Source organism: Ooceraea biroi, chromosome 6, assembly GCF_003672135.1.
Source record: "Ooceraea biroi isolate clonal line C1 chromosome 6, Obir_v5.4, whole genome shotgun sequence".
Lineage (NCBI taxonomy): Eukaryota > Metazoa > Arthropoda > Insecta > Hymenoptera > Formicidae > Ooceraea > Ooceraea biroi.
Genome location: NC_039511.1, coordinates 5,528,482 through 5,554,576, shown reverse-complemented (window position 1 = coordinate 5,554,576; position 26,095 = coordinate 5,528,482). Strand labels below are relative to the sequence as shown.

Below are 26,095 nucleotides of genomic sequence, written 5' to 3'. Positions count from 1 at the left end.
TTCGCATTTTAATGGAATTAATTTAATTAAAAATTTGTACTTTAAGAAGACCAACTGGCGATATTCTTGTTTCTAGGAAGCAAATTCTCCTGTTTTATCAAATATCGCATGCATTTTTAAGGCTTACTAAAGAAAGCGCCATGTTAACGCCATGTCGACGCCGACACATTCTCGATATTCGTATCAAAAATAGTGCAGTGATATTGATGTTGAATACGGGCCAATTAATGTAAATTGAATATGCAATAAAGCATGCTGTAGCTCAATTGTAACAGTCATGAGAAATCATATTTTTGGCAGTTTTGATACAATATAATGTTATTGATCAATTACTGTTATCCGTTAACATTATTTTCCCTAGTTTTCTTCTTTATATATCTTTTTTAATGTAACGCGTCTCATAAAGTATGTCGCGAATTAATGTCACACGCTTGTAGTCCAATCTCGCACAGCTGTCATCAGAGTTGCTTCAAAAAAAGATTCACCGGACAATCGTTAGCGTACAAGTTCGGCGGATATTTACAGTAACAAAATGAACCAATCGGCAAAATTACACGTGCTTACGCGCGCATGCAAATCTCACGTACGTTCTGCACAGGTCTCTTTCGTATGTATAATACATGCTCTATATAAACAACGCACCGCATGCCGTTTATTGCGCGCGTGTTTGTAAGCCTCATTGAACCGCACGAACGCCTCGACAGGCGCACGTAGGCTCTCCACGAGGCTTTTCGACCGGATATGCGACCAGATTGTACAAAGTTCTGCCTGTACGGATGAGCGAGGGAGCACATTCACGCAAACCGCCGTTTATTCATTTTCACCTCCGAGACGTACGTGTGGTCGGTATCACTGTCACGATATACCCTCGTCTAAAATCATTAGGAGTGCGAGCAAGTAAACGAAAATTTTCGATCGAACAACAATCGGTTATGTCTATGCGGCTCCGCACGATTCCGCGAGGGAATTAATTTTTCCGACGTTTATCTTGAGCCGGAAGAATTTATAAAGAAAAATTTATAAGAAAATATGTTTGACGGATAATCCGATAGACGTCTCCGGATCGATTTACTTGTCATTTATGTATTTTTCCCGACGCATTTTATTTACCTGCTTGCACACTTTGAGGAAACATCTATCATTGTACGTATACCGCGCGGATGATCCATGAGCACGATACCACTGGGTACCACGCACAGTAACCCTACGTTACATACACATGTGTGTGAAGGAGCACTTTGCAAATGGATTAACGGTTAAATAAAGATTTACCGAAGGCTGTTGTGAATAATTACAATAATTAATATTTCGATCGAACAATAACCCAGTTACATCTATGCAGCTCCGCACGATTCCGCGAGGAAATTAATTTTTCCGACGTTTATCTCGAGCCGGAAGAATTTATAAAGAAAAATTTATAAGAAAATACGTTTGACGGATAATCCGATAGACGTCTCCGAAGCGATTTACTTGTCATTTATATATTTTTTCCCGACGAATTTTATTTATCTACTTGCACATTTTGCGGAAACATCTACCACTGTACCGCGCGGATTTCCATGAGCACGATACCGCTGGGTATCACACACAGCAACCCTACGTTACATACACATGTGTATAAAGGAGCACCTTGCGAACGGACTAACGGTTAAATAAAGATTTGCCGAGGACAGTCGTGGTTAATTAGAATAATTAATCGGTTCATTGTACGTCTCCGTCCTTTGTCTTCCTTCTCGTATCGCGAGCATACGCTTTGTCGTGGTGTACACGGGAAGACCAGCCGCCGGTTCCCAATGGGATTCCGGCTGAATTCACCGTCTTGCAGACGCTGCTTCCGCCCCGAAGGAGGTCTCTCTTCGTTCTCGTTGAACGTACTCGAGTACTCGCGGTCTGATTCGATCAGGACGTCCGGAATATATTTAATGATACGTATATCGACGTTGCTCTCGCCGAGAAAGGATCTCGAAGGAGTTCTTCACGTCAATTGATTAGATTTCGATGCTTTTAAGTCTGAAAGTGCTTACTTCGAGATAATGAGGACAACAACGATCTTTCATATTAACAGTTTGACGCAGCCTTCCCCTCCTGCACTTTATTATACGTTCGCACATAATACGGCTTTGCTATAATAGCTTCATTATTATGCACGCGCGCGTTTTCGCGTATTTCGATTCTATTAATAATATCAATCATTGCGGCATATTCATTAGTTATCGTGGCAATCTAAAGCCCTCGGTGGTTTTGCTTATCACAAATTCTATTTCAGATACTCAGCAATATGCAGATGCGTAAAGCACGGCGAAATTGTGTGCTATTGGTCCGTGCGTGTGCATCCCAATGTGATATAATCTCTGTTGTTGGCTGAATCTAGTCGATTTTCTAAATAGGGTGGTGACAGGTCTATCTCATCATTAATCACGTGCGAGGAGAATTTACATTGCGCGTTTCATAAAGTCTATCAGAATTATCTAGTCGAGCTACATCGGAAATGTCATGAATAATCAAAAAAGGGGGATTCGATATTCTCTGACAGTTTTACGAATTGAGTTAGCCAATTATGCCTGCTTGCGAAAGCATGAGCACGTTCGCGCTCCTCGTTCACGTTGCTTCATTTTCGTGTGGCATTTGAAAAATTCGTTTTTCGAAAAATTGAAAAAAATTGGATTAAAGTACATATTTATATCTTTAATTATTTCCGCGAAGCGCGAAGCTCGTCAGACTTTACGATAGCCATTTTCCATTAATACGTCCAATTAAGTCCAATCAATATAGTCATCAAAATTATATATACTCTCTAAACGGCAAGCCAAGTTTGTTCGTTTTAAACGTGTAAATAAACGCGGTTAACTGATTAATATAAAAATATTTAATTTTTACACGGAACGTGGCAACAATATCGGCAGGCGTGATAAGCGGATAACAGTGATTTATACGTGCGATTCCATCGATACAATTTTATCGAATTGTTACTGCATGCGCGGTTTAATTATGTACGCCATCGATCCGCCGAATTGGTCGCTGTATCAATCCAAATATTAAATATTTATGAACCATTTGTTTATGTGCCCGCGCGTACGTTATTCCAAGTATTCGTCGAAGGAACGATCGATATTTATTAATTTGGCAGCGCGCGTTACTCATTGTCGCACGGCATTAATTGCACGTAATCGCGATTACGATACAGATCCGCGATCGATGCGCGGATGCCTAGCCGGTACATCTCGTTTATTCATGTATACGATCGATCGGACTCTGGCGGATAGGCTTTTACAAATATTGACCCATCGAGTGCTATGGATATAAATTTGCATGTATTTGTAATTCATATGGTAATGACTTCCGCCCTCTCCACCCGTCTACCGAAACAAGGTAACACCGAATTAATTTCATAGCCGAAAATAAAATTACGAGTTAAATGAACTTAAGCGCCCGGATGGCATCCGATGCGTATTGGAAAAAAAGGAAGATTAATAATCAGAAACTTGCAGGTGCCGATGCGAACATTGTATCGAATTACGATATTATTTTTACTTTACATTTACACCTTTATGCATTAATGGATATATCTACTAACACCAAATTGATGCGCTTGAAACTACTGCGTGCGCTCCCTTTTTTTTCAAGCTTTTATTTACGCGGCAAAATGTATACTGCGTATATGACTTTAAAATATTTTTGTATTCTACATTTGTGCCTCCTTTTTAAAATTTACACGCATTCATTAAATCTAAAATAAACCGGCCATTTTTTTCTATAGTACCTGTACCGCAAACGGACACTATCCGACGATACTGGTAATTGTGATTTATTCGCACGAGTAAGTCACGTTTATTTTGTACGATTGCCGGCGTGTGCCCAATTGTAACTATCGTCAATTCGGCCAACGCGTCGCTCCGAAAATTCAACGGATGCAAAACTACTCATTGTCATTTTCCTCGTTAATATACAACTGCCGTGATTGTATTTTCGAAAAATAAAAAAAAAGTGAATGGCACGAAACGGCTGTACGTATACACACGATCAATATTTATTAAGTCGAGAACAAATACGACTGCTTTTCATTGCGGCGAATTCAACATGCACCTACGTGGCTTGTATAATCACAATGTATTCGTGTGGTTTCGAGCGATGCACGTGGCGTTCTAGTTACAATGCATTTGATTCGGCTGCGCATACGTGATCAATTGACCGATGATGGAAACAAAATTCTACGCTGCACGAACGCTATTTTTATCGCATATATTTTTATCCAGCATGGTAGTTAGCGGTGATGGGAATGACATTTTGCAAGCAGCTTTTCGTCCTGCCGCAGCGTTAAACGATCCCGAGCACGGGAAGCTCCAAGGTTTGTTTGTTTTTTCAAGGTTTCCCGTTACACGCGGAGAGCGTGCGTGAACGAGAGTTACTTTACCTGCATCAAGCCGGCGAGTGAACTTTGTCCGTGTAAATCCGTCTCATCAATGAGAAATAAAGATTTCAAAGTATTCCACGCTGTAGTACAAGTTTTCTCAGCAAAAAGAAGAGTGCCGCCCGCGATGAGAGCAGCAGAAGAAGACGAGAACTTTGCGGCGCGATTTAGATCGTTCAAAAATTCAGATTCACTTCCGTTCAGATACACTCTCCTCGCCCCTATTATATATCAATCAATAGTCTCTCTCTCGGGTCCCTTTATCGTCGCGCTATCCGGCGATGACGATCGATCGCTCGTGCAGGTAAATGTCTGCAACGGGACGACAGGTCGTTGGACGTAACGTCGGATAGGGATTGGAGTTGGGTAGATAGAACAGACGGGGATGAAGACCGCTACGCTCACGGGCGCAATATCGCGTCGATCCTCCACGCCGAGCGGAACGCCGTGCTCCAAGCTGCTCGGAGATGCCAGATACGGGGCATCACGATGTTTTGGAGCACGGCCAGGTTGGCCGGCTATCGTAGTACGTAGCCAACTCTGACCTATACCTCGGTTCGTGCGGGGTCGCGAACCCCAGGGAGGGCAAGATGCACCCTTCCGTTTCCCGCTCGCCAGCATCCCACCTCGCGTACACACGTAGCTACATCCCGCCTGCTGAACGCTCTATCGCCCGCACAGGCTACGAGCCACGTTAAATACTTTATCGCGAAAGTACCCCTCGTTAATGTACCGGTTGATCTTTCGACTCCTTCCATTATCAGCCGCTGGACCTGTCCGGTATTACGTGATCGCGCGCGTTTCTGCCTTCGCTTTTTCCCTTCTCGATTCATCCCGGCAAGAAGCCAATTAAGTGCGCTATCGAGTATCGACGTCTGATCCATCGTTTTCCCTCTGCGTATTCCCTCTCTGAGACCGCTATGTATCTGCGAACGCGGGGTCTCCACATTTTTGGTTGTTCGTACACGAAAATGTTATTTTAGAATGTATTTGTGTGTATTGTGTATCTGCCAGCTCTCTGACGATTCGTTTCTCGTGCGTTTCTCGATCTGTGGTTTTCAATAGGAAGCTACATCCAGCAGAATAGGAGAAATCGTTGTATGAACGATTTGTAGAATTTACTCGCGGACAACCAAACTCCCATCCTTGATTACAGCGGTGAAGCCGTAGAGAACGACGTCTCGAAATATCTTCCGGTTGAGTTGTTCCATACCAAGAGAAATCAACGTCGTAATTGCGGATTTCCTCGAGGAGGAAAATCGCGATGACTTAAGATACCGCGTATAACGATGAGAATCCGCGATAAAAGATCGGCACTGCGAACTCTAAGTAAGCTCGAAATTGCAGCAGCTAAATTCTTTTGTTTTTCAACTGAATTGTCCTCAGAGTAATACTTAAACTTGTAGACGCATATTTCTTTTTTCCCCAAATTTTTATAAACAAGAACGGAGATCCGAACATGTAAAAGATCCATGTTTGTGCGATGATCCACTCATGTATCTCGAATGCCCCCCGAAGCCCTTCCGCTGTTAAATTTCCGTTGAAATTTTGCAATATCGCATATCGGAAGATATCGCGTGAACGATTGACGTAAAGTTCGCGCTCGTTCCGCGAGCTACGAGAGGAGATTCTACAGTGGCGCGATGTAGAAAACACATCGGACGAGATTTAGCGATTTATGCTCCCCGGCCACGCCTGCATTTCGTCTCTCCGTATGAGAAGAAATTGCTAGACGCGAACGAAGTACGGACGGTACGGAGGGAAGAAGAAAATCTGGTTCTCGCTCGAACGAAAACAGTCTCGATGTGTGAAACAGTCACGGTGTATGTACACGTATGTTACGTATTTGTGGTGGACCTTTGGTGTAAATCTCATGTCGGAAAAACTTCCTCACCATCGTCTATTCCTTCTCTCTCTCTCTCTCGCTCTCACTCTCTCTTTCTCTTCTTTTCCTCTTCTGATTCCCGCAACCTTCAACTCATTCTATCGCTGCCCGTCCACCTATCTATCTTTTACCTCCCACGAGAAATCCATTCGCGATTTCCCCGCTCCCTCCTCCTTCTCGCTTTCGTCTGTCCGGCTTTTAGCTTTTAGTCAGCCATTTCAGTGGTTCACGTCTTACGATCGGTCGTCTCTACCGTGGTTGTGCCTCTGCACTCGTTACGAACCAAGCTTTTCTCCTTTCTTGCTTCTCTTTGGAGAATCAAGCGTCTCGTAAGGTGCCCCCTTTCTTTGATGCTCCCGTAATTGTTCTCTACCCCTTGAGGGGGTTGGCGTGTATTTTCACAAAACATTGGCGTTGCGGTTCTGTGTGCACGCGGGATGTATGCACATGACTCTCTTGTCACAGAGATACTCGGGACATAGTAAGTTGTGCAATCGACACGAAATATAAATTAATAAATTAATCAGCCAAAGAGCCAAAAATATTATTGCAATATTAATTTATCCTGATGAAATAAAATATATTATGTATACAATCGATAATATGCTATAACTATATGAAAATATTATTAAATAAGATAGTATCATCCTTGTTAATTGATAATATCAACGAGTCAACGTGGAGATAGAATCCGGCCAGCGATGGCTGCGCCATTATATCACAAATCTGATTAATTTATCGTGTGTTATTAATCTCGTTACTAAACCGTCGTCCGTTTGTTAAATAAAAATTGCCTCTATTCGCTATCGTAAGATATCGTACATAATTGATGTATAATTGATACGTTTGCAAATCCACTTTTACAAATTCACATATTTGATGGAAGCTGGATTTTCAATTATACGCCTGACAAACAATTGAAAAATGTCACAGGAAATATCAGTCATCGCAATCACTACGCGGCGATTACTTGATAAAGAACCGCGCGTGTGGACCGCTTGTTATTGGCTCGATGTAATTATTTTATTATTATGTCTGTCAACATTTCAACAAAAATCCTGTGAAAAGTCGGGCCAGTGGTGCCGACAAATTATATCGTATAATATTTCGATTGTCTATTAACATATTTAAAAAGGTATGCGCACGGTAATTGCGATTGGAATTAGTTATTAAATTGCTAATATCTTGAAACTACATTAACGGCGCTACACATCGATGTATTTCTCATTACGTTCACGTACATATAAATGTAAATGTAAATGAATATTTCAATGGAGAGCTACGTTGCACGAGAAAAATCAATCTGATATAGGAAGTGTCGAGCCATTTCCTGGAAATCTCGCGTTTCCGGGAAATAGCGTGACTGACAGTACATCCTTTTGCAGTTTATAGGCAAACTGATTTACTTAATTTGATGATTTCAAGTTAAGTCAATTATCTGATGGTACGTTACATGTGCACGATCTTCTGACAGCACAAGTTATCTGAAAACTCCGTTTTAATAATTTATCCGACTACCGTAATTTAATCTATATTTCTATTACGTTTCCAATTTCACGTTGTGCGCATTTCAAAAATACGCATACGTGTATAGGAAAAAGACGGATAAAATGGCACATCTGTACGTCATACGGTTTCCTGAGAACTTTACGAAAAAGTGCTGTAATACGGAATTTCTATTTGTATTCCAGGATGGAACGTACGTGAAGAAAAGCGACATGGACGGTTTGGGGCTTTGCCCTTACGATCCACGGCACAACAGCACGGCGGTTTTTGCCGGTAAGTTTCTCCGTTTACGATCGCGTTACAGATCGAACGATACTCAACTTCCGACTGCGCGGAGCCAATTGAATCAGCGAGATTAAAAACCGCATGAATTATTCCAGCACGCCATAAAAGTTCGTCCCGAAAATGGAACGCTGCCCGTTAATGGCCTGCACTCGCAGGCAGAACTCGCTTGCAACTCGCGTCGCGTCGAGAGTGCGTGAAACTTGGCCGAAGAAGAACAGCCGGGTGGGCGTTAATAGATTATATAGAACGGTGTCATTCGTTTTGCAGTGAGACTTGCACGATTAAGCGCCGGGCATTTTCCCGATATTTTTCCTGCATTGATACCCCGGCTAACATTTCAAAGAATAGATTTTTCCGCGGGGCGAAGCGATCCTCGCGGCGCGATCAGCGTGAACGTAATATTATCAAAACATTTTTGCGTCAAATCCGATACCACTCTACGATAGCTTGAAAAATTGTCCGTGTCCGCGGAAAATATTTATCGAGGAGATTTTTATTACATTTTGAAACATACGCTGTGTGCACGCACACTGGCACCGCATCGTACACCAGATTTGACAGGCGACGCGTGGCTTTGACGATGCTAAGTGCCACTCGGGAGATTCGATCGCTCTACGAGTGGAGTAGCTTGTGAGAACGAGAAGCTCAACGCGAATATCACGAGCCCTCATACATTCCGCACAGAGACGATTGAGATACACGTGCGATTCGTGTCCCGTCTGGTAAACGTGATAAATATGCGTGCGAACGCTTCAGAATAGAGGATTCTCGAGTTACTTGTTCTTCGGGAAATGTAATGCGCGATCTGCGATAGAAGGCCGGCTATTTACTGCAAATGAAACGCCAAATTCTCGCGCATACAGCAGCGTCATGGCACGGGAATTAAACAAATATGATGACGCACGTAACGCATGCTAATATAATAGCTGCAAAGTGATGTCAGCGAAAGGACTGATTAAAGTCGAAGGTAAACCTAGTTCAGTCGAGAGAAAGAGAGACAGAGACAAAGAGAGAGAGAGCTGCGTCTGTTGTTGAAAGAGCAACGATCTTAATTAAAACGTAAAGCTCGAGTGCCAGAGATATACACGCGAAGTAGCTCGGGGACACTCTTATCGTTTCTAATCAGCGAGCGCGTTGACGAGTGCGCGGACGGCAAGTCTCGCCGGGAAATTTTTCGCCGAGATTTTTCGTCGGTGCGGAAAAACGTGCAGCACAACACAACACGTCGCCGACGCAACGGTGCATTAAATCACCCCCGAGCACGGTCGCGAGCGAAGAACCCGCGCAAGAAGAGCACGCGCGCGTACGCGAGAGAGCCTCTTTCCCGCAGGTATTACGCGTGTGCACGATATTCGCGGGCTTCGGCTTCGTTGTGCAGGGCTCACGGTAGATTTGTAGCCTGCAACGGGGCACGTTCATCCCCTAAGTCTAACGTCTGCCTCGCCCCCCGGTTATATACGACCGCCCGGCCGCTATATACACTTATCGCGCGCATACGTTGGCCGGCCTCAAATCCCATCGTGCTTTTTGAACGTGAAATATGGGAGCTCCGCGAGGGGCCGCGGAGAATCCTTGGAGGATCCTCCTCCACGGGAGTACAACTGAAAATGTAGTCGCCGCCGATGAGATGCCCACTGTGTATACCCACGTAAACTGATCAAATCCACGGCTCCTGCCGGGGACTTTCGCGGTAGCCCGGTAGCCGCGCGACAGGGAGAAAAATTGTCCCTTCATGCGACTGCACGGACTCGACATCTCCTCGACACGGCGAGCTTTTTTTCTGAACGGCTCAGAATACTCCTGGAGCGGATCGACGAGCTCGTTTCCAATTCCCATTCCCCATTGCCGTGGCACCGAATACGCATTAAATGGGATTCGGGCGGCGTGAAAGAACAAAATGTTGAAGAGTTCGGTACGCTACAGAGTTGCTATATAGCAACGCTCAGTTGAATCGAACAAATGTAGACGTTACGTCAAAAATGCTCGGCATTTTTTAATTATATTTTTTTCTACTTTCAATCGAGACATCTTTGGATGATTTATATGACATACTTATTACTATGGGCATTCACTGCATTGGCATAATTCGATCAAATTCGTTCAAATTTCGACGCAGCTTCCAACAAGCTCATTATTTATCCATCATTTAATCGTAATGAGGTAGACACAATGAGGTATTCGTGTAGACGCAAACACCACTTACGGCAACATATTAATGGGGGATGCAGTGAATTCGGGAGGACTGGCGAAATTAAGCTCGCTATGATTGCTCACATAAACTCGAAATAGGGCATCGCTTAGAGGCGCTCCAGCCTCCGTTGGCCCTTCGAGGACTTTGATAACGGGAGCAAAAGTTCGGTCGTGCCACATAGCGCGTTATCCTCGTGCGTGCGTTCGCACACATAAGCCACCACCCTGCGGATACTCTCCCCTGACGTAAATTCAACGAGCAATTTCCAGGAGACGCGCCAGGAGATAGATGAATTAACTTGAGAGTCGCTGTATAACCATCGGCCTGATGGTGCTCGTTTAGCTTGCAAATGTGGAAGGCGCGACTGACTGACGGGAAACGTTTATGCATGTTTCAGAGGGACAGTTGTACGCCGCGACGGTGGCCGACTTCTCCGGAGGCGAGCCTCTGATACACAGGGAGAAAATTCGCACCGAACGTTCGGATCTGAACCAGCTGAACGGTAAGCCCCGAGTAATCAGGAAGTGCGAGGTGTCCGCGAAGTTCGGCTATGCCTCCGCGACTTCATGAATTCCCTTTTTCCTTTTTCAGCAAATTTTCGTGAAAATAACGCGAGATGTTCTGTTTCTCCGGTTCTCGCGCGATTCGATATCCGTTGAAGTTATTCGAGTACGTGTTTTACGTGTTCAGTTGCGCGTCTTCAGTTACATCTTCAGTATAACGCATCACGGTGATATTCGAATCCCGTCTGCGTTCTTCTCGAGATATATGCGCGGTCGCTCAAATCCCCGGATATGGTAGCTTCACGTTCTCCTCTCTGGGAATATATTTAAAACTTTCCCGTACGGCGTAATATGCTGACAAGGATATCCAATGTCGACGAATTAAAAGGGAAGGAAGCACGCCGCGCGTGCCGCTTAAACCCGAACTGTATAATCCCGTATTATTTCAGGTCCCAATTTTGTGAGCTCGTTTGCGCATCAGGATTACGTGTTCTTCTTCTATCGCGAGACGGCCGTGGAGTACATGAACTGCGGAAAGGTGAGGACTCTGGCTTCTTTTATATTCGTGCGGTCCATTAATCCCTGATGATGAACAGTTCTATCAAGCTTCTCTCACCATGAGACATGATCTGTCGATCCGAGTCGATCGCTCACAAGCTTGACTCTCATCATTTCAGGCGGTCTACTCGCGGGTTGGCAGGGTCTGTCAGCACGACAAGGGCGGGCCGCACGCATTTAGCGACAGATGGACGAGTTTCCTGAAAGCGAGACTGAACTGCTCGGTGCCGGGAGAGTACCCGTTCTACTTCAATGAAATACGTGAGTATGCATATGCGCGCTTTTTCGCGACTACGCTCGAGTAGTTTCAAGCGAGTGCTCTCGCGCGCATCTAAAAGGGCTCGTAAAAAGAGCCTCTTCGGTTCTGTGTCGCGTTAGTTTCCACTTATACCTGCGGGTGTATATACACTGCACACACTATTACCTTTCGCGATTCCATTCCGCGATCCATAATCGCCATCGATTGGAACACTGCGCGCGCGGGTAAATAGAGTTTCGGTTTTTACCTCAATCGATTCCTCCGACACAGTTGTTAACGTTGGAACTGGCTGCGCGCTTCCATTTAAAAGCCTAAAACACTTTCCTTGTCGTTTCTGTGTAACAGTGATGAAACGTTGTCCGAAAAGCCTCTTGAAATTTCAAACGGTACGTTACAGCTGTAACTGTCAGTAGAAAACAAGATAAAAGAACTTATTCAAATGCATCCTTTGTTGCCTAGAATCGACGAGCGACGTAACGGATGGTCGATACGCGGGAAAATCCGCGCGTCTAGTTTACGGGGTGTTCACGACCCCGGTAAACTCTATCGGAGGCTCAGCTGTCTGCGCGTTCTCTATGGACAGCATTCTAGAGGTCTTCCAGGGTGCTTTCAAGGAACAGGAGACTATAAACAGCAATTGGCTACGGGTACTGCCAGAAAAGGTGCCTGAGCCCAGGCCCGGCGCCTGTGTCAACGATTCTAGAACACTTCCGGACATAACTGTCAATTTCGTCAAGGCCCATCCTCTCATGGACGACGCGGTGCAATCCTACTTTCTATTACCTGTGATAACCAAGACCAGTTTTAAGTGAGTCATCTAACTGATTACATAACACGTGTCTTTGAGTTTCTAAGATAATTCTCATCATCATTTTGTTTCTATATTTCCTTGAAGTTCTGAGTCAATTTTGCCTTTTGAAAATGTTGAGAAAAATTGCTAGAAGTTTTTACTTTTCAACATTATACATTTTACATACTTTTTCAATATATTTGTAGCATGATTATGTTAATGTAATTCTTGAATTCTTAGTTACAGATTTACCAAAGTCGCCGTAGATCCCCAAGTAAAAGCATTGGATGGTAAAGCGTACGATATCCTCTACATCGGAACAGGTACAACTATTTATAATCGTACAATTGTCATGATGCTTATATAATAATTATGTTTTGTATCATTATATTGGAATAATATTGTTATACAATATAAATTTATTATTTATAATAATAATGAGTTTATTACCGAGATTATTACTGAGAGATTAACGAGATTGACTTGTTGCACGCAGACGACGGCCGTGTTTTGAAGGCTCTCAATACACGTGCGCCAGAGACACGATCTAGCGTCGGCCAAGTTATCGTCAGCGACGTTCAAGTATTAAAATTCGGTAAGGAACCCGCGAAGTATGCAAATAACAGATTAAAGTTTATGAAATTTAAAATATTTTACTGCAGTGGCTATAATGTACAGTCATTATAAATATTAATCAAAAATATCATTCTCACAAATAAACAATCTAAAAAGAGAAACGAGTTAGAAATGCAGAATTTCTCCTATATGATTATAAAAAAATATCTTAAAAATGCACTCTTTGCATAATATGATATATTATGTAATACATATAATTTGTTTTTCCATCGCAGGCCAAGCAGTCAAGGATCTTTTGGTGGTTCATCTGGCTGGCGAGGCGAGCAAACTGGTGGTGTTCGCGGATTCCGAGATTCGCGCAGTTCCCTTACATCATTGCGATTCGCCTGCTGCGGCTACCTGCAGATCCTGCGTCGCTCTGCAAGATCCTCATTGCGCCTGGGACGCGACCGCGAATCTCTGCGTGGCGGTGCTGACGAAACTCCACGACAGCGATGCCGACAAGACGCTATTCCAGGATATCGTTACCGGCAGGCACAGAAGTTGCGGATACGAACAAGGTATATGCATATAACTCTATATATTTTACATAAAATTATATAATTATAATTAATTTGAAAATTTATAAATTATTTCGAATTATTGAAACTTATTGAGAATTAATAATAATAATAATATTACTTTTAGTACGTAAAATCTTTAGGCATGACTTTAAGAAAATGATTTTTTGAATTGGTTTATTAGTCGCTTCCTTTTGCTCGATATCCGAACGTTGCCTTTACAATTTTATACGATGGAATTGCATCCACAAGGCCATTTTTGCCTAATTTTTTTTTTAGAATCATAGTAGTGCTTAAAAATTGTGAGGCTCCTTGATTTTTCTTAATTCCATCCGCTTTAATTTAAGTGTAATTGCCTTGGCTGAGCCAAACATGTGATCCATTAATCAAGAACAGCGAATTATATCTACAGTTCAATTCCTACCCGACGATCTAAATACGCTATTTGGCGCGCTTTTTTGCCGAAAATGTGTCCATAAAATGCATATCGCACATGTTAAGGCATTTATAACTCCTAGTTGATTAATACGTGCACGATCTTCTGGACGCCAGAAACATTGCTTGCTAACGCAACTCACAATCAGCCATCATCTCATGTACTCGTGGTGTACATTAGGTGCCATGTATGCCTTTGCAGCGCTTCCAGATTGGACGCGTAATGTTGTACCAAGATATTCGTACATCATGATTTGGAGTTGTATCTGATAGCTTGACATCCATCCAAGCGCTTGGATCATCATCGTGAGAAATCGTACAGTCATAAAAATAACGGGACTTACACGATTAAATTAATCAAATGAAAAAAATAGATTTTAATTAGTTATTTATTTTTAAATAACAACAATCGTCATGTACGAATATCCTCCAGCTGTGATGCGCTTGAATCGGCAGTTATCCAAAACGTCATGTATTATATAAAGACATACGTGGCACGTGTGGTGTACATGGCAATAAGTATGCAAATCATTTTGTACGCCATCATCTGTCCTCTATCATCATATTGGTAAATGTTACTCCAGAGATGACGAAGCCCGTGCAACCAGCAGTAGCGCCCGAAATTGGGCGCGACGAGCAGCCCGATGAACGGGACAATGAGATCGTCATCGAGTTGGATCGGGAAAATCAGTACGGCCGTACCCAGCCGAGGGCTAACGAGCCTCAAGGTAACCATTTGCGCTATACAGAATTAATTCACCGTCACTTTTCACGCCAGCAGCATTAATATCTTCAGCATTAGACGTTGAAGGACTTACTTCATAATATCGCGAACTCGCTTTAGATGATCCTCCACTCCATTGTTCTTTATTTGTTCTCTCTCGAACAGTAGATCGACTTTCACGTTTGCAATTAATTTGCCCTACCAATACACTAGCACACAGGAAACGGTCTCTCTATTGAGAATTCAATCAGACGAGCTGGCGATTGTGTATAAAAACTAATGTTACAGAAATAACAAATTCAATATCAAATTTGTCTTACTATATTACTATATTGAAAGCTGCAGGACCATGTCAGACAATGCGCACCGCAAAGCAATTAAATTATTTCAATTTTCGGTTTTTTTTCAAATCGCGTGATTTATTGTTATAAATGCAGGAAATTGAATGAATGGAAATGAAAAAACTTATTCTAGGTATCTTCTGTGCATCTTTTACGTATCTTCGCATAGACTCGTCATCTTTCTGGTTGCATTGTTACCATCAATAACGAAGCATCTACGCGTTTGTATTTCGGGATGTGTCTGCAGGAATTAATCATGTATACTGTCTGTACTGTGATCGTTCCTACTCTTACATTTACACTTCTTCTGTCGCTTTAAGTTTGTCCCTCTGTTCCAAGCACTTATATTCTGCGGTGACAAACCGCGCGACCAGTTGTTACAATAAATTAATACCCAACATCGCTCAACATTGACTGCAATCTGATTACAGGTGTAACTGTGACACCAGTGGTATACTCGGCGCAAACGTTGACAGGAGCGCTGATAGGCACCTGCTTCTGTTCCCTGGTGGCTGGCTTCGCGTTCGGCTTCTGGTTCTCCCAGAGGCTGCGCGGTACGTCGTACCCGGAGCCATCCGAGCAACGGCAACAGCTCAACCGGCTGACGGAGAGCTCCGAGTCGCCCGGATTCAACAACAAGTCTATCAACTTGGTACTTAACGTACCGCCCAAGAACCCAAATGGCAAGAACGCCAACTCGTCGGCGGAGAACAAGCCGGTGCAGAAAGTGAAGAAAACGTACATATGATACAGAAGGCGACACAGAGCCGTCTGAGGCTTGCCACAGGACCCCACGGGTTCTGGCGCATCTTCCACCAGCTCTTCCTCCGACCTCGCGGAGTCGGACGAACGCAACGACGAGGACGGCGACGACGACGAGGATGACGATGGGACAACGCCCACGAGTCTCACCACCGGCATCGCCACGGACCACACGAGCAACACGCATAACAAACCGGACGAGGATCGCTACGAGGATCACTACGAGAGCGTCGGGAACGATGAGACTTGCACGCTCGAGTACTTGGACTCTTACGACGCGGAGCAACGATCCACCATTCGGTATCATCAGACCGAGTGCGCCGAGACCACGTTGATGAATGGGCCGGCGACGTGCGAGCACGAGGACTCCGGCAGCAGCGACAGTGCCAACAGCCTCGATGATCTCTGCGGTCGTCGTCTCGCGGCCGCCGCCGGCGACGCTGATGATGATCGATTCGCTCGTCGGAACGACGAGGTGACGGGCAACTCGCGCGATCACTACATGGTACCCACGCGAAGTCCGCGCGAGCTCAACGAGAGGATCCTGTCGCTGTTCAACCCGCAGTTCTTGCCGAACTTTAACAGCATGATCACGCACGCGAGCATGAGCGCGCACAGTCCGCCACCGCGGTCCCAGTCCATGGCCCAATACTGCGGCGAGGACGATAACTTCCTGCTCCGAAGCATAGACTATCGTAAACGCGACGGCACGAACTCGATGTGCTTTCGACGTGGACTGACTTACGAAACGCCGCGGAAGTGACCGTGCATTCACGTCGGCGGATAAAGCGACCTTCCCGTTACTTGCGGTTGGTTTGATCACGAAAAACGTCTAGGACCGTAACTTTGTGTGCATCTAGGAAAGTAGCAGTGTTGAGGGAGTGACAAATGACTGTACGTATCTTCTACGATTCTAGTATCGAAGAAGAAGAAGAAGCAGCAGCAGCAGAAGAAGAAGAAGAAGAAGAAGAAGAAGAAGAAGAAGAAGAAGAAGAAGAAGAGCCGAGAACTGTCACGGATATGGTACTACGCGCAGCGAAACCCCTTTCCTCTCTTTTCCTGTAGTCCCACGAACGCACGGCTACAGGTCGCGGTCAAGAGAGAGAGATGCGACACGATCACATAGCGACGCGTACCTCGCACGTTGTATCGTAGATCGATGCAAAGGAACGGAGGGCGAATAGCGAATCACGTGATAAGTCCGAGATCTACTTTTTTATGGTATTTTCAAGCTTCGCCAAGTATGATGTCTGCGCGCGGTTATATACGCCCACGTGGCCCCCACCGTGGAATTATTCTGTATAGAATTCGAGATCGTTTCGAGTCACTTTTCTTCATTCGTTTTCGATCGCGATAGGGAGGGACGACGAGCGAGAAGTAGAGAGAACGCGGGGGAAAGGTGTATGCCGACGAGAACGACACAAGTCGAGGCTGATGAAAAATTGAACCGTAATTAATGTAATGTGATACCATACGAGGACTGTGTTCGTAGCAGTGGCCTGTTAGGTGCTTAGACTGATGCAAGATAAAAGAAAAAAAAACACGAAACACTGTGTAGAGACATTTAAGCATTCGCGCGAAAGAGAGATGAGGCGTGCCTTCCGTGTATTAATTGTTGGCAAATCTTGATCTATAAACAGGAAACGGAGTGTTAATACGGCCGGTATAGATTCGGGCAAGTGCCTCATTTATGCGTTTTGTTTAAGCTGTAGGACGGAGCGGAGCGTAGAGAGACAGAGAGGAGGAAAGAGAGAGAGATCTAAGTAAGACTAATTCGATAGTATCGTTGTGCACTTATTGGCGTGCTGTGAGTATTGGTAATGGCCGGGAATACGGGCGGGAGCGTGATTATTAATAACTCGGATCGCGGGGGAGTATAGTGGCAGCCGTATGTAGTTTCTTCGAGGAATGCATGTTGAAAAATTCATGTACGCGCGCGCAAGCGCGTCAATGCAAAAATTAAAACTCGCTACTTGTGCAGTAGGCGTTGCTAGTAAGGACGGAAATTTAAAGGAGAAACAGCAAAACGCGCACGTTTATTTCGAGCTGAGCGGAGTTTAATTAATCTAATAGGCGAGATATTAGTAGTACGTTGACAATTTGACAGTAGATTCGATTAGAAGCTAATCGCTGATTATCTAGATAATAATAGTAACCGAGCGAATCTACCGTTTTTCTAACTATTTCAGGAATAAGACGAGAAGTTCGGCCAAAAATTGCTTAGGGACACTGCGCGTATATACTTAAAGAGTGCTTTCTCGCGTTATCTCCCTTTGCGTTTCGCAAATTTCGTGACAATTTGACATTTGAGCAGAACGTGCAACGGAATACACATGCAGAAGGAAACGGATTCGTTGCAGCGCTGCGAGTATTATTATTTGAACAAATTCGAACTGCGTTTCGTCGCGGTGCGTAGAACTAATTTCTAGCTGACTAAGCATGTTGCATGTATGTTTGATTCATATTTTTTTTATATATATTTTTACACGCCGTCGTGTACCACGGCGAACATCCTCGAGGAAACCCCGAAATGGAAGGAACCGAAACGGAATGAGCGAGAGATCTTAGATCAATGGCGCAAATTGGTTTTACTAGCGTATATACATCCAATTAACGATTGCGATACGATTACACGCGCGCATCTCCTTGACAGCTCAATCGCGGACAGAGTGCCTCTAACGATGAGCGTCCTGAGATTTTCTTCGAATGTGAAAAAACGGCGGAAAGTGCACTCTCGATATCGAGGATCGGTGAAAGGCGAACGTTTCTCATTTTCCTAAGCCTGTTTTAATCGCGTCAGCCTAGTATCGATTAATCGACGTACTAATGAACGAATCTCTATTATATGTATATGTATATATAATAGTTATTAGTAATTAGTAATTAAATTATTAGTTAATTTATCCCAGGAAAACGGGCATCAGAAATTGATTAATGATGCGTTTCTCGGAGGTATTTTTGGATACAGGATATTTTCTACGTGCATCGTTTTTGTACACCAACGCGTTTTATACGTAATTGTTAGCGCACAGAAATGACTTGAATGTAACAATCCGTTCTCCAAACGTACTTTCCGTCGTTTTGTGCACCACGCACTAATTTCCTCATCGTTCGTAAACCAACACTGCCGCGCAAATTCTAACACGCCTCGAGCGAAGTACAGTACTACAGTAGACATCCTATGATTATCATCATTGATTGTCATCATTGAGCATAGAGAGATCAGGGTAATAACGAAACATTGTTCAAGTGCTTTCGCGTTCGACGGTAGGGCTCGGTGTAGATAGCATACGTATGTGACGGTAACTGCGTGCTGTATAAGCGAAAAGGGAAGTCATGTAAATACGTAGAACTGTTTTTTATCGTTGAGATCATTTAAGCGAGATCGAGGAATCATTCGTTATGCTACTCGTCACGCGGGCAGCAGTGATAAGCATCAATATTATACATTGCATTCTCATTGCTGCGCGTATATACATACACATAACATGTGTACATGCGTATGTGTACATGTACATGTATACATGCGTGTGTATATATATATATATATACACGCATGCATAGTTAAGCATGGACACACACACATGCACATACATACATAAGCGTGCAGTTACACACACACACACACACACACACACACACACACACACACATATTCGTTTTTAATTCGCGTAGAATGCTACTTCAAGAAAGGAGATATGTTAAATAAGAGAGGCAGCTAATTAGATTTATGCGCTGACTTTGTAAAAGTCTGTCTTTCCTTAAATAAATTTTTGCCATGCCCCGTTCATCGAGTTCGGTTGATTTCGGCTGGCAAGCCTTTGACAAAATATAAAACGATGTTTATGTAATAGAAATATTCCAATTAGGTACCTTAATGCGAGATATATGACAGTAGGCAAAAATTGTTATATATATACATATATATATATGTTATAATATTTCTAAATTGAGAGACCGTGGGGGAGGAAGAGCGTATAAAAATTTACGTGTATACAAATGTACTATTAGAATACCATTTGCATATACGAATAATGTATATAATACTCCGTTCAAAACTGACGTTATTGTGCTTTTTAAACGACTTCGATAAAGATACATGGAATTTTAAATATTACATATAGCATGAGAGAAAAATGCATAAGCTATCCATAGCTTCAAGAGACAGCTTTTCACTTTTTTAAAAATATGGATTCAGAATTTTTCAAAAAGCGAAGAATTCTTCAAATGTAGAAATAGAATTCTTACTTGAAAGCATCATTTTGACTTTAGTTTGAATCCAGTTTTTATACGTATAGTCTGGAGTTGCATTATGTAAAATTGTAAAACGTCAAATATTGCATTACTTGATAAAAATATCGACAAGTATATCTTTTTTTATTGGGAAGGACACATTTCAATCAGAAAGGTAAAAGATTAATGCGCTTTGTACAGTTTTTAGCCAGCGGATTGAAACCAAGAGGCAATACATGTAGCTCATGAATGCGGTAAAGCGACAATTATTATTATTATTATTAGCAAATTCAATTTAATAAAATTGAATTTATAATTTAATAATTTTAGACTGTTTCGTGTGTCGCGATGAAAAAAAAGGAACGGGGACAATGCGGAGAATATGACAGTATGAGAAGTATAATTACGTGACGCGGTATATATAGCCGTAGACTCGTAATAACACTCGCATTAATTAGGTAATGTAACCGCAACATTCCATTAAAGCCGGGACTGCCAACCGTCTAATGAATACTGACCTGGCAGTGGGATGCAAGAATGATATACGCAAAAAAAGCTAATAATACTTTTTTATTTATTTATGCTTTGAATGCAGATGGAATCGACAAGAATTTGAATAATTTATTTCATATCACTGTATCATCATTATATCGTTTTTCTATATTCGTGCTATATTGTTCCATAACATTTTACTATTTTTGATTTAAAACAAAATACGTGTAAAACGTCATATTTGACATTATTTAGATATCGTGTAATGTCCACGTATTCTTTCTGTCATTTAAATGATTAATAAATACATGACATGACAGTTCATGCAAGAAATGTATAAGTTTGATTCAACTTAGCTTTCGGATACGAATTTTATTCTTGCACAGTTACTATTTATTGAAATAGATACATAAAATTCAAGATATATAATAGAATTTTATCAAATTTTTGAAACGTTAAATTTCCACACTATTTCTGAGCACAAAAGGAACGTAAGCGCAACACGAAATTAACAAAGAAAGAAAGAACAGAAATATCCCGTTATTGATTATTCTTAAATAAAGTATTTTTCTCACATAATTGGCACATAGCCGTCTGAGAGAGCACAACGAAAACAAGTTCAAAGTATCTAATATGCGTCATAACTCATATTGTTGATTAATTGTAACATAATTCCCGCTGAGCGGCTGGGTGGCAGTCCGGGCACACATCTTTGCTGTGCCAATGCAACGTCTCTTTTATGTATATAATATTGTAATTCTAATTAACCTTAGATAAAATAGCTAAAATCTAAATCATGCTAAGTTGAATAAACATTTATTTATCATCACATACACTCATACACGATTTAAAAAAAATTTCAGATAAATGATACTCGACTTCAGAAAGTGTACATTACACTATACGCGTTTATGTTTCGCGTATAACAAAATTTTGATTGATATTCACGGGTGTCTCTTAGTTTTCTTCAAGTAGTTTTTATATTTACTTTTACTATATTAATTTTATATAATTTTAAAAATATAAAAGGAACCTAAAAATTCTTTGGCCAATCTCCTTTCGATCTTTCTTCAAAAGTGAAACACGAAAACATCGAAAACACGTATGATTTTCGAATAATTAAGAATTGACTAATTAAGAATTAAGAAGCGTCTTTAACATATTCAGCTTTAGGTATAAAAATAAATTCCAAAACGTTTTTCACATAATTTCTTATAAGAACTAGAAAGGAGTTTTAATTTGACTTTTAATTACAAGTATACGCAACAAAAAAAGTGAAAAAAAAAAAATAAACGATGATCTTTGAACGCGTTTTTCATTAAACATGATATAATTTCCAAATTGGAATCCATAAAACTCGTAAAGATCCAAAAGCAAACAATTGTCTGGCTTGTAAGGTACAACTAGTATAATAATACTTGGAAGTATCCCCCGTTCCCCTTGGTAAACGGATAATACTAATTCTGAATATAGTGATATTAGATAAGATATATTTTCTCGGAATGTTATTCCGAGAAGAAAAAGGAAAACGCTAACGCGCGTAATGCCACTGATAAAAATGTAAGGAAGAAAAAATTGTATACCATTCCTATATACCCTTTCAGACTAAACAATTTTTATCTCGCGATATTAATTGACGATGTATGTAAAAGAGAGAGAGAGAGAGAAGACGGTATTTCTGCGAATAATCGAGATATTTCATCAAGTAATTGCGATAAAATTTGAATGCAGAGACGTCATCGGACAATGCCGTTTTACGAGTGTATGAAATTTTGTAAATATATTTCCCCATTACACTCATACACCCACACCCACACATACACTCATACACATCTTCCCGAAGCTAATGATACGTTAATGATTGTACGTAATTCCCGTATAAATTGTCATGATTACGCGACACAACCATACAGCATATACAGTATATCGAGCAAGTTTGTCACTGTGCGCAGGATAACGACCCACATTTAACATTGTACCTTCCCTCAAACTGTGTGCGCAGTATGCAAATTCGTAGCGTAACTTGCGTACTATGCATACCTTTAATATACTAGTATACTTTGTACAATAATACTCATTTTTTTGAAAGAACGATAATGATTAAAGAGAGCTTCGTTTTAAACATAATACCGAAGAACGATCCTATTTTAACAATTGCTCTAGCGTCTTACGAGTGATATTACTTTTACCACTCACTTTTCATTGCATCTGTATAAATAGACTATTGCTCTCCCTCATTCCTTCTATATATATATATATGTATACATATACTCCCCTTCCTTTTTTTACAAAGAATTGTATTTTCTAGCGCGCCGACCTATCAGCGGATTATACCTATTAATAGCTCCATTTGTTATAAGACTTGGAAGATTTGTACAATATAAATAATCGATAATAAATCAATAACAGACGCTTCGTGGTCCAGAATCAAAACAAATCAAGTGAGAAATTTTGTCGACTCTTTCTTAGCACGAGTTCGTGAGAAGCTATCGTTTGACGGAACTCCTTCGTCTTCGACGCTGTTTTATTAAATAATTAATTAATATTGCTGACAGAACTCATTCGTTCACCCGTTGCACTAACGATTAATATTTTGCTGTATCTGTACGAACGAAATAGACGCGATTTGAAACTTTGAACACGAAAATGTAACTGAAAAAAATATTTAAAAATATGCAATTTAAATTTTACGACGGTAAACATTCTACGCAATAACAGTGCGCGAAATCGATATGCAACGTTTGTAATTCAGGTCGAAAAGAAGACGAACGTTACGAATGAGCGGGAAGTACGAGCTGAAATAAACAAGATAAGTAACAAACATACAATTATATTTCTTCATTTTGTGTAAACAGTTGTACACTTTTCATGTTCTTCAATATGTTGTTGAGCTTAATCAAGACGCCGTAACTATACGAAATTAGACTTCTCAGCGTAAAAAATCTATTGAACAAGAATGACTAAATCAGAGATTTTATTTTCCGAATAACTGTTGCAAACTAACTTCATCGGAACCCTGCACCAACATTCTCCTTCTTATTGTTAGTTATCATGGATGACACTGTTATATATGATACATCGTATAGCATATGAATGAGATTCTACATAAAATGGAAGCATTTAATCTCTTTTCTCCGCCTCGATCTTGCACACAAATATTTTATCGTGTTTATATTATCTTATACCGTTCCATCCATGTGGATCCTCGTATCATCGTTAAAAATACACTTGTATCTATTCTTCTAACATTCGTAAACTATCCTCAATATTTTGAGAACAATTTCGAGATCAGGACTTGTAAATACCCAACAATACACCATTGGTTACCACATCTGGAAGATCGCTAGTCGAGTCAGCTTGGACGTATGGATCGCAGTGATATGTTATGACTGGATGATGCCCCAGAGTGTCTGGATGGTGATGCATCGAGCCGGCATTGTGCATTCTGCGAAAGTTAGAGATAATACGATTAGATGAACAAAGTTGTCGTAATTTTGACTGGTTTGGAAAAAAAGAGAGTGAAAGATTGCTGAGAAAGCTATATTATTTCTTAATATTTGAAATTAAGATGCTGAAAATTTTTCTAGTCTCACAAATTAAATTTGATCGGTTTAACAAAATACCTCTGATAGGATGCACGGGCCTCCTGATTCTCTATACCCAGGAAATTAAGGACCTGCTGTTTCGTCGCTAACAAGCGTAGCATTTTCTGGATATATAATTCCAACGCAGCTCGCCGTTGTTCCAAAACCTTCGGCTGCGAGTTCCTTACTCTTTTTGGTGGAAATGGCGCAATCTCCGAGTTATCTTTCTTCAACTGAATAGCAAAATTCTTTTGTACAGTGATGTAAGGCCGAAAGCAATTCTTCTAAGAACTCTTTGACCAAGTCGGAACTGGCTTTTTCAAAGATATTAACAAAAATCATATATACTGAATCTATTCAATTCTTAATACGACGTACGAAATAATTACATAATTTACTAATAACAATTAAAACATGTTACCATATAATACTAGATTATATCTGCGACACGTGAAAAATTGTGACAATTTTCGAAAAAGTCACATTTATCACATTCACACCAACATACTTTTTTACTGACAATCAGACGCTTGCTATTGATATACTTGGGTGACGTACCGTGCGATGTAACGCGCTAAATTCACTGTATCTCCTCTCGATGAAATGTCGAGTGCCGGTTTTCGACTCGAGAACCTCGATACAGTAAACGTAATAGGGTTTTCCATGTGACACATCGGCCAGACGGTAACCGCTGATGAAAGCTTCGTACATTGCATCGCTAGCAGCTCGCGTAAGCACTAGATACCGCTAGAGATACTTGCCAAAGATACGAGATAAATCAATTCACGGTATTCAAAAATACGATGCCAAACACGGGCGTGATAGTAACAGAACGTAGAACGTACGAGGAGCGTGATTTATGACGCTGTCAACGAGAGACATTCATAACTGCGCACGTACGGCTCTGTGATCGGTGTCGCCATCGCGCGTCGGCTTCTCCTACTCAGGAACGTCCGAAGTTTTTACGCGCGGACTTTAAATCTCGCTGAATCTCGCGGCTGAACGCGAGGGCGTTCTCTCCCTGTAATTTTTTTAAGGGGATGCTGGAGCTGCTAATGAACTATTTTCTCACTATAGCGATGGTAATTGCAGTTTCGAAAATTCTCTTTATTGCTTGTGCAGAATAAAAAATCCTTTTCCACAAATGAAGTATAGATAGAAAGAAAGTCCGCTCTACAGGACTTTATATTCAAAATGGAAAAAAGTTAAAAACTTGCATTTGTCGTTTCTAACTTTGTTCCATTTTGAATATAAAGTCCTGTAGAGCGGACTTTCTTTCTATCTATACTTCATTTGTGGAAAAGGATTTTTTATTCTGCACAAGCAATAAAGAGAATTTTCGAAACTGCAATTACCATCGCTATAGTGAAAAAATAGTTCACTAGCAACTCCAGGATCACCTTAACAACACGTGAAAGATCATCCCTTACTTTTCGTAAGAACTTTCCAATCGGACGGTCATACGCGCAGCAAAACGCGTGCCACAAATCGCGATTCGAACGGCGCTGCTAGAGCGATTCTCGAAAGGTGAGATCAGAAACTTGCGGAGCGCGTTGACTGACGTGAATCGCCGCGATTAATTTACCGACCGCGCCGCGTCCACCAGTTACCCAGCGCCGTCGCAGGAGTGCGCGCGCGGCGCGCTTCATTACGCGAGGACTGTGTGTGCGGTATCGATGAATGAATCCTGTTGCGCAGAATAACCGGCGCGACTTGATCGTGAGGTAGTCGATAAGTGGTTCCGCGGACGCGGTTTTGCGGTCTCGGTGGACGGCGCGCGGGGTCCGTCGGGGACTGTCGCGTTCTCAGTCGCGTTCTTCCGATCGCGGCCAGCTCGCGTTCGTGGTTACGGTGCTCGAGCACTTTCTCGCGAGCGTGCAGCGTCAAGTGCACCGTGGCAGTCGCGGTGGAAGGTTGATCGGAGGGTACGGCCGCCAGGCGAGGAGGCGAGGCACGATCGGAGTGATACCCAAGTGAGACCAGGACGACCGAGACGACGGCTC

The 26,095-nt window shown here is 42.0% G+C and overlaps 2 protein-coding genes across 2 annotated transcripts in view; one reads left to right on the top strand and one right to left on the bottom strand.

Moving 5' to 3' along the window:
• The window catches only part of LOC105286641 (semaphorin-1A-like), a 152,411-nt gene extending 129,470 nt beyond the window's left edge, over nt 1–22,941 (top strand). The window contains exons 6-16 of the mRNA XM_026970528.1: nt 7,985–8,072; nt 10,673–10,777; nt 11,228–11,316; nt 11,456–11,597; nt 12,055–12,403; nt 12,626–12,708; nt 12,882–12,980; nt 13,237–13,521; nt 14,541–14,684; nt 15,453–15,748; nt 15,809–22,941. Of these exons, the coding sequence (XP_026826329.1) occupies nt 7,985–8,072; nt 10,673–10,777; nt 11,228–11,316; nt 11,456–11,597; nt 12,055–12,403; nt 12,626–12,708; nt 12,882–12,980; nt 13,237–13,521; nt 14,541–14,684; nt 15,453–15,748; nt 15,809–16,546 (2,418 nt within the window). The 3' untranslated portion in view covers nt 16,547–22,941. The remainder of the gene's footprint in view (nt 1–7,984; nt 8,073–10,672; nt 10,778–11,227; nt 11,317–11,455; nt 11,598–12,054; nt 12,404–12,625; nt 12,709–12,881; nt 12,981–13,236; nt 13,522–14,540; nt 14,685–15,452; nt 15,749–15,808) is intronic.
• Nucleotides 22,942–23,320: 379 nt separating this feature from the next.
• On the bottom strand, nt 23,321–25,002 carry LOC105286642 (sorting nexin-24). Its single transcript, XM_011351726.3, has 3 exons — nt 24,651–25,002; nt 24,132–24,325; nt 23,321–23,953 (listed from the first exon to the last, which is right to left on the bottom strand). The coding sequence occupies exons 1-3, from the start codon at nt 24,801–24,803 to the stop codon at nt 23,797–23,799; spliced, it is 504 nt and encodes a 167-aa protein (XP_011350028.1). The 5' UTR covers nt 24,804–25,002; the 3' UTR covers nt 23,321–23,796.
• Between the last annotated feature and the right edge of the window lie 1,093 nt (nt 25,003–26,095).

Excerpts from the sequence above, each read along its gene's own strand:
- LOC105286642 (XM_011351726.3), bottom strand. The coding sequence starts at position 24,803 with ATGTACGAAGCTTTCATCAGCGGTTACCGTCTGGCCGATGTGTCACAT. Across the intron at positions 24,326-24,650 it reads TTAGCGCGTTACATCGCACG|TTGAAGAAAGATAACTCGGA; the intron begins GTACGTCACCCA and ends TTTGCTATTCAG. Across the intron at positions 23,954-24,131 it reads GCCCGTGCATCCTATCAGAG|AATGCACAATGCCGGCTCGA; the intron begins GTATTTTGTTAA and ends TAACTTTCGCAG.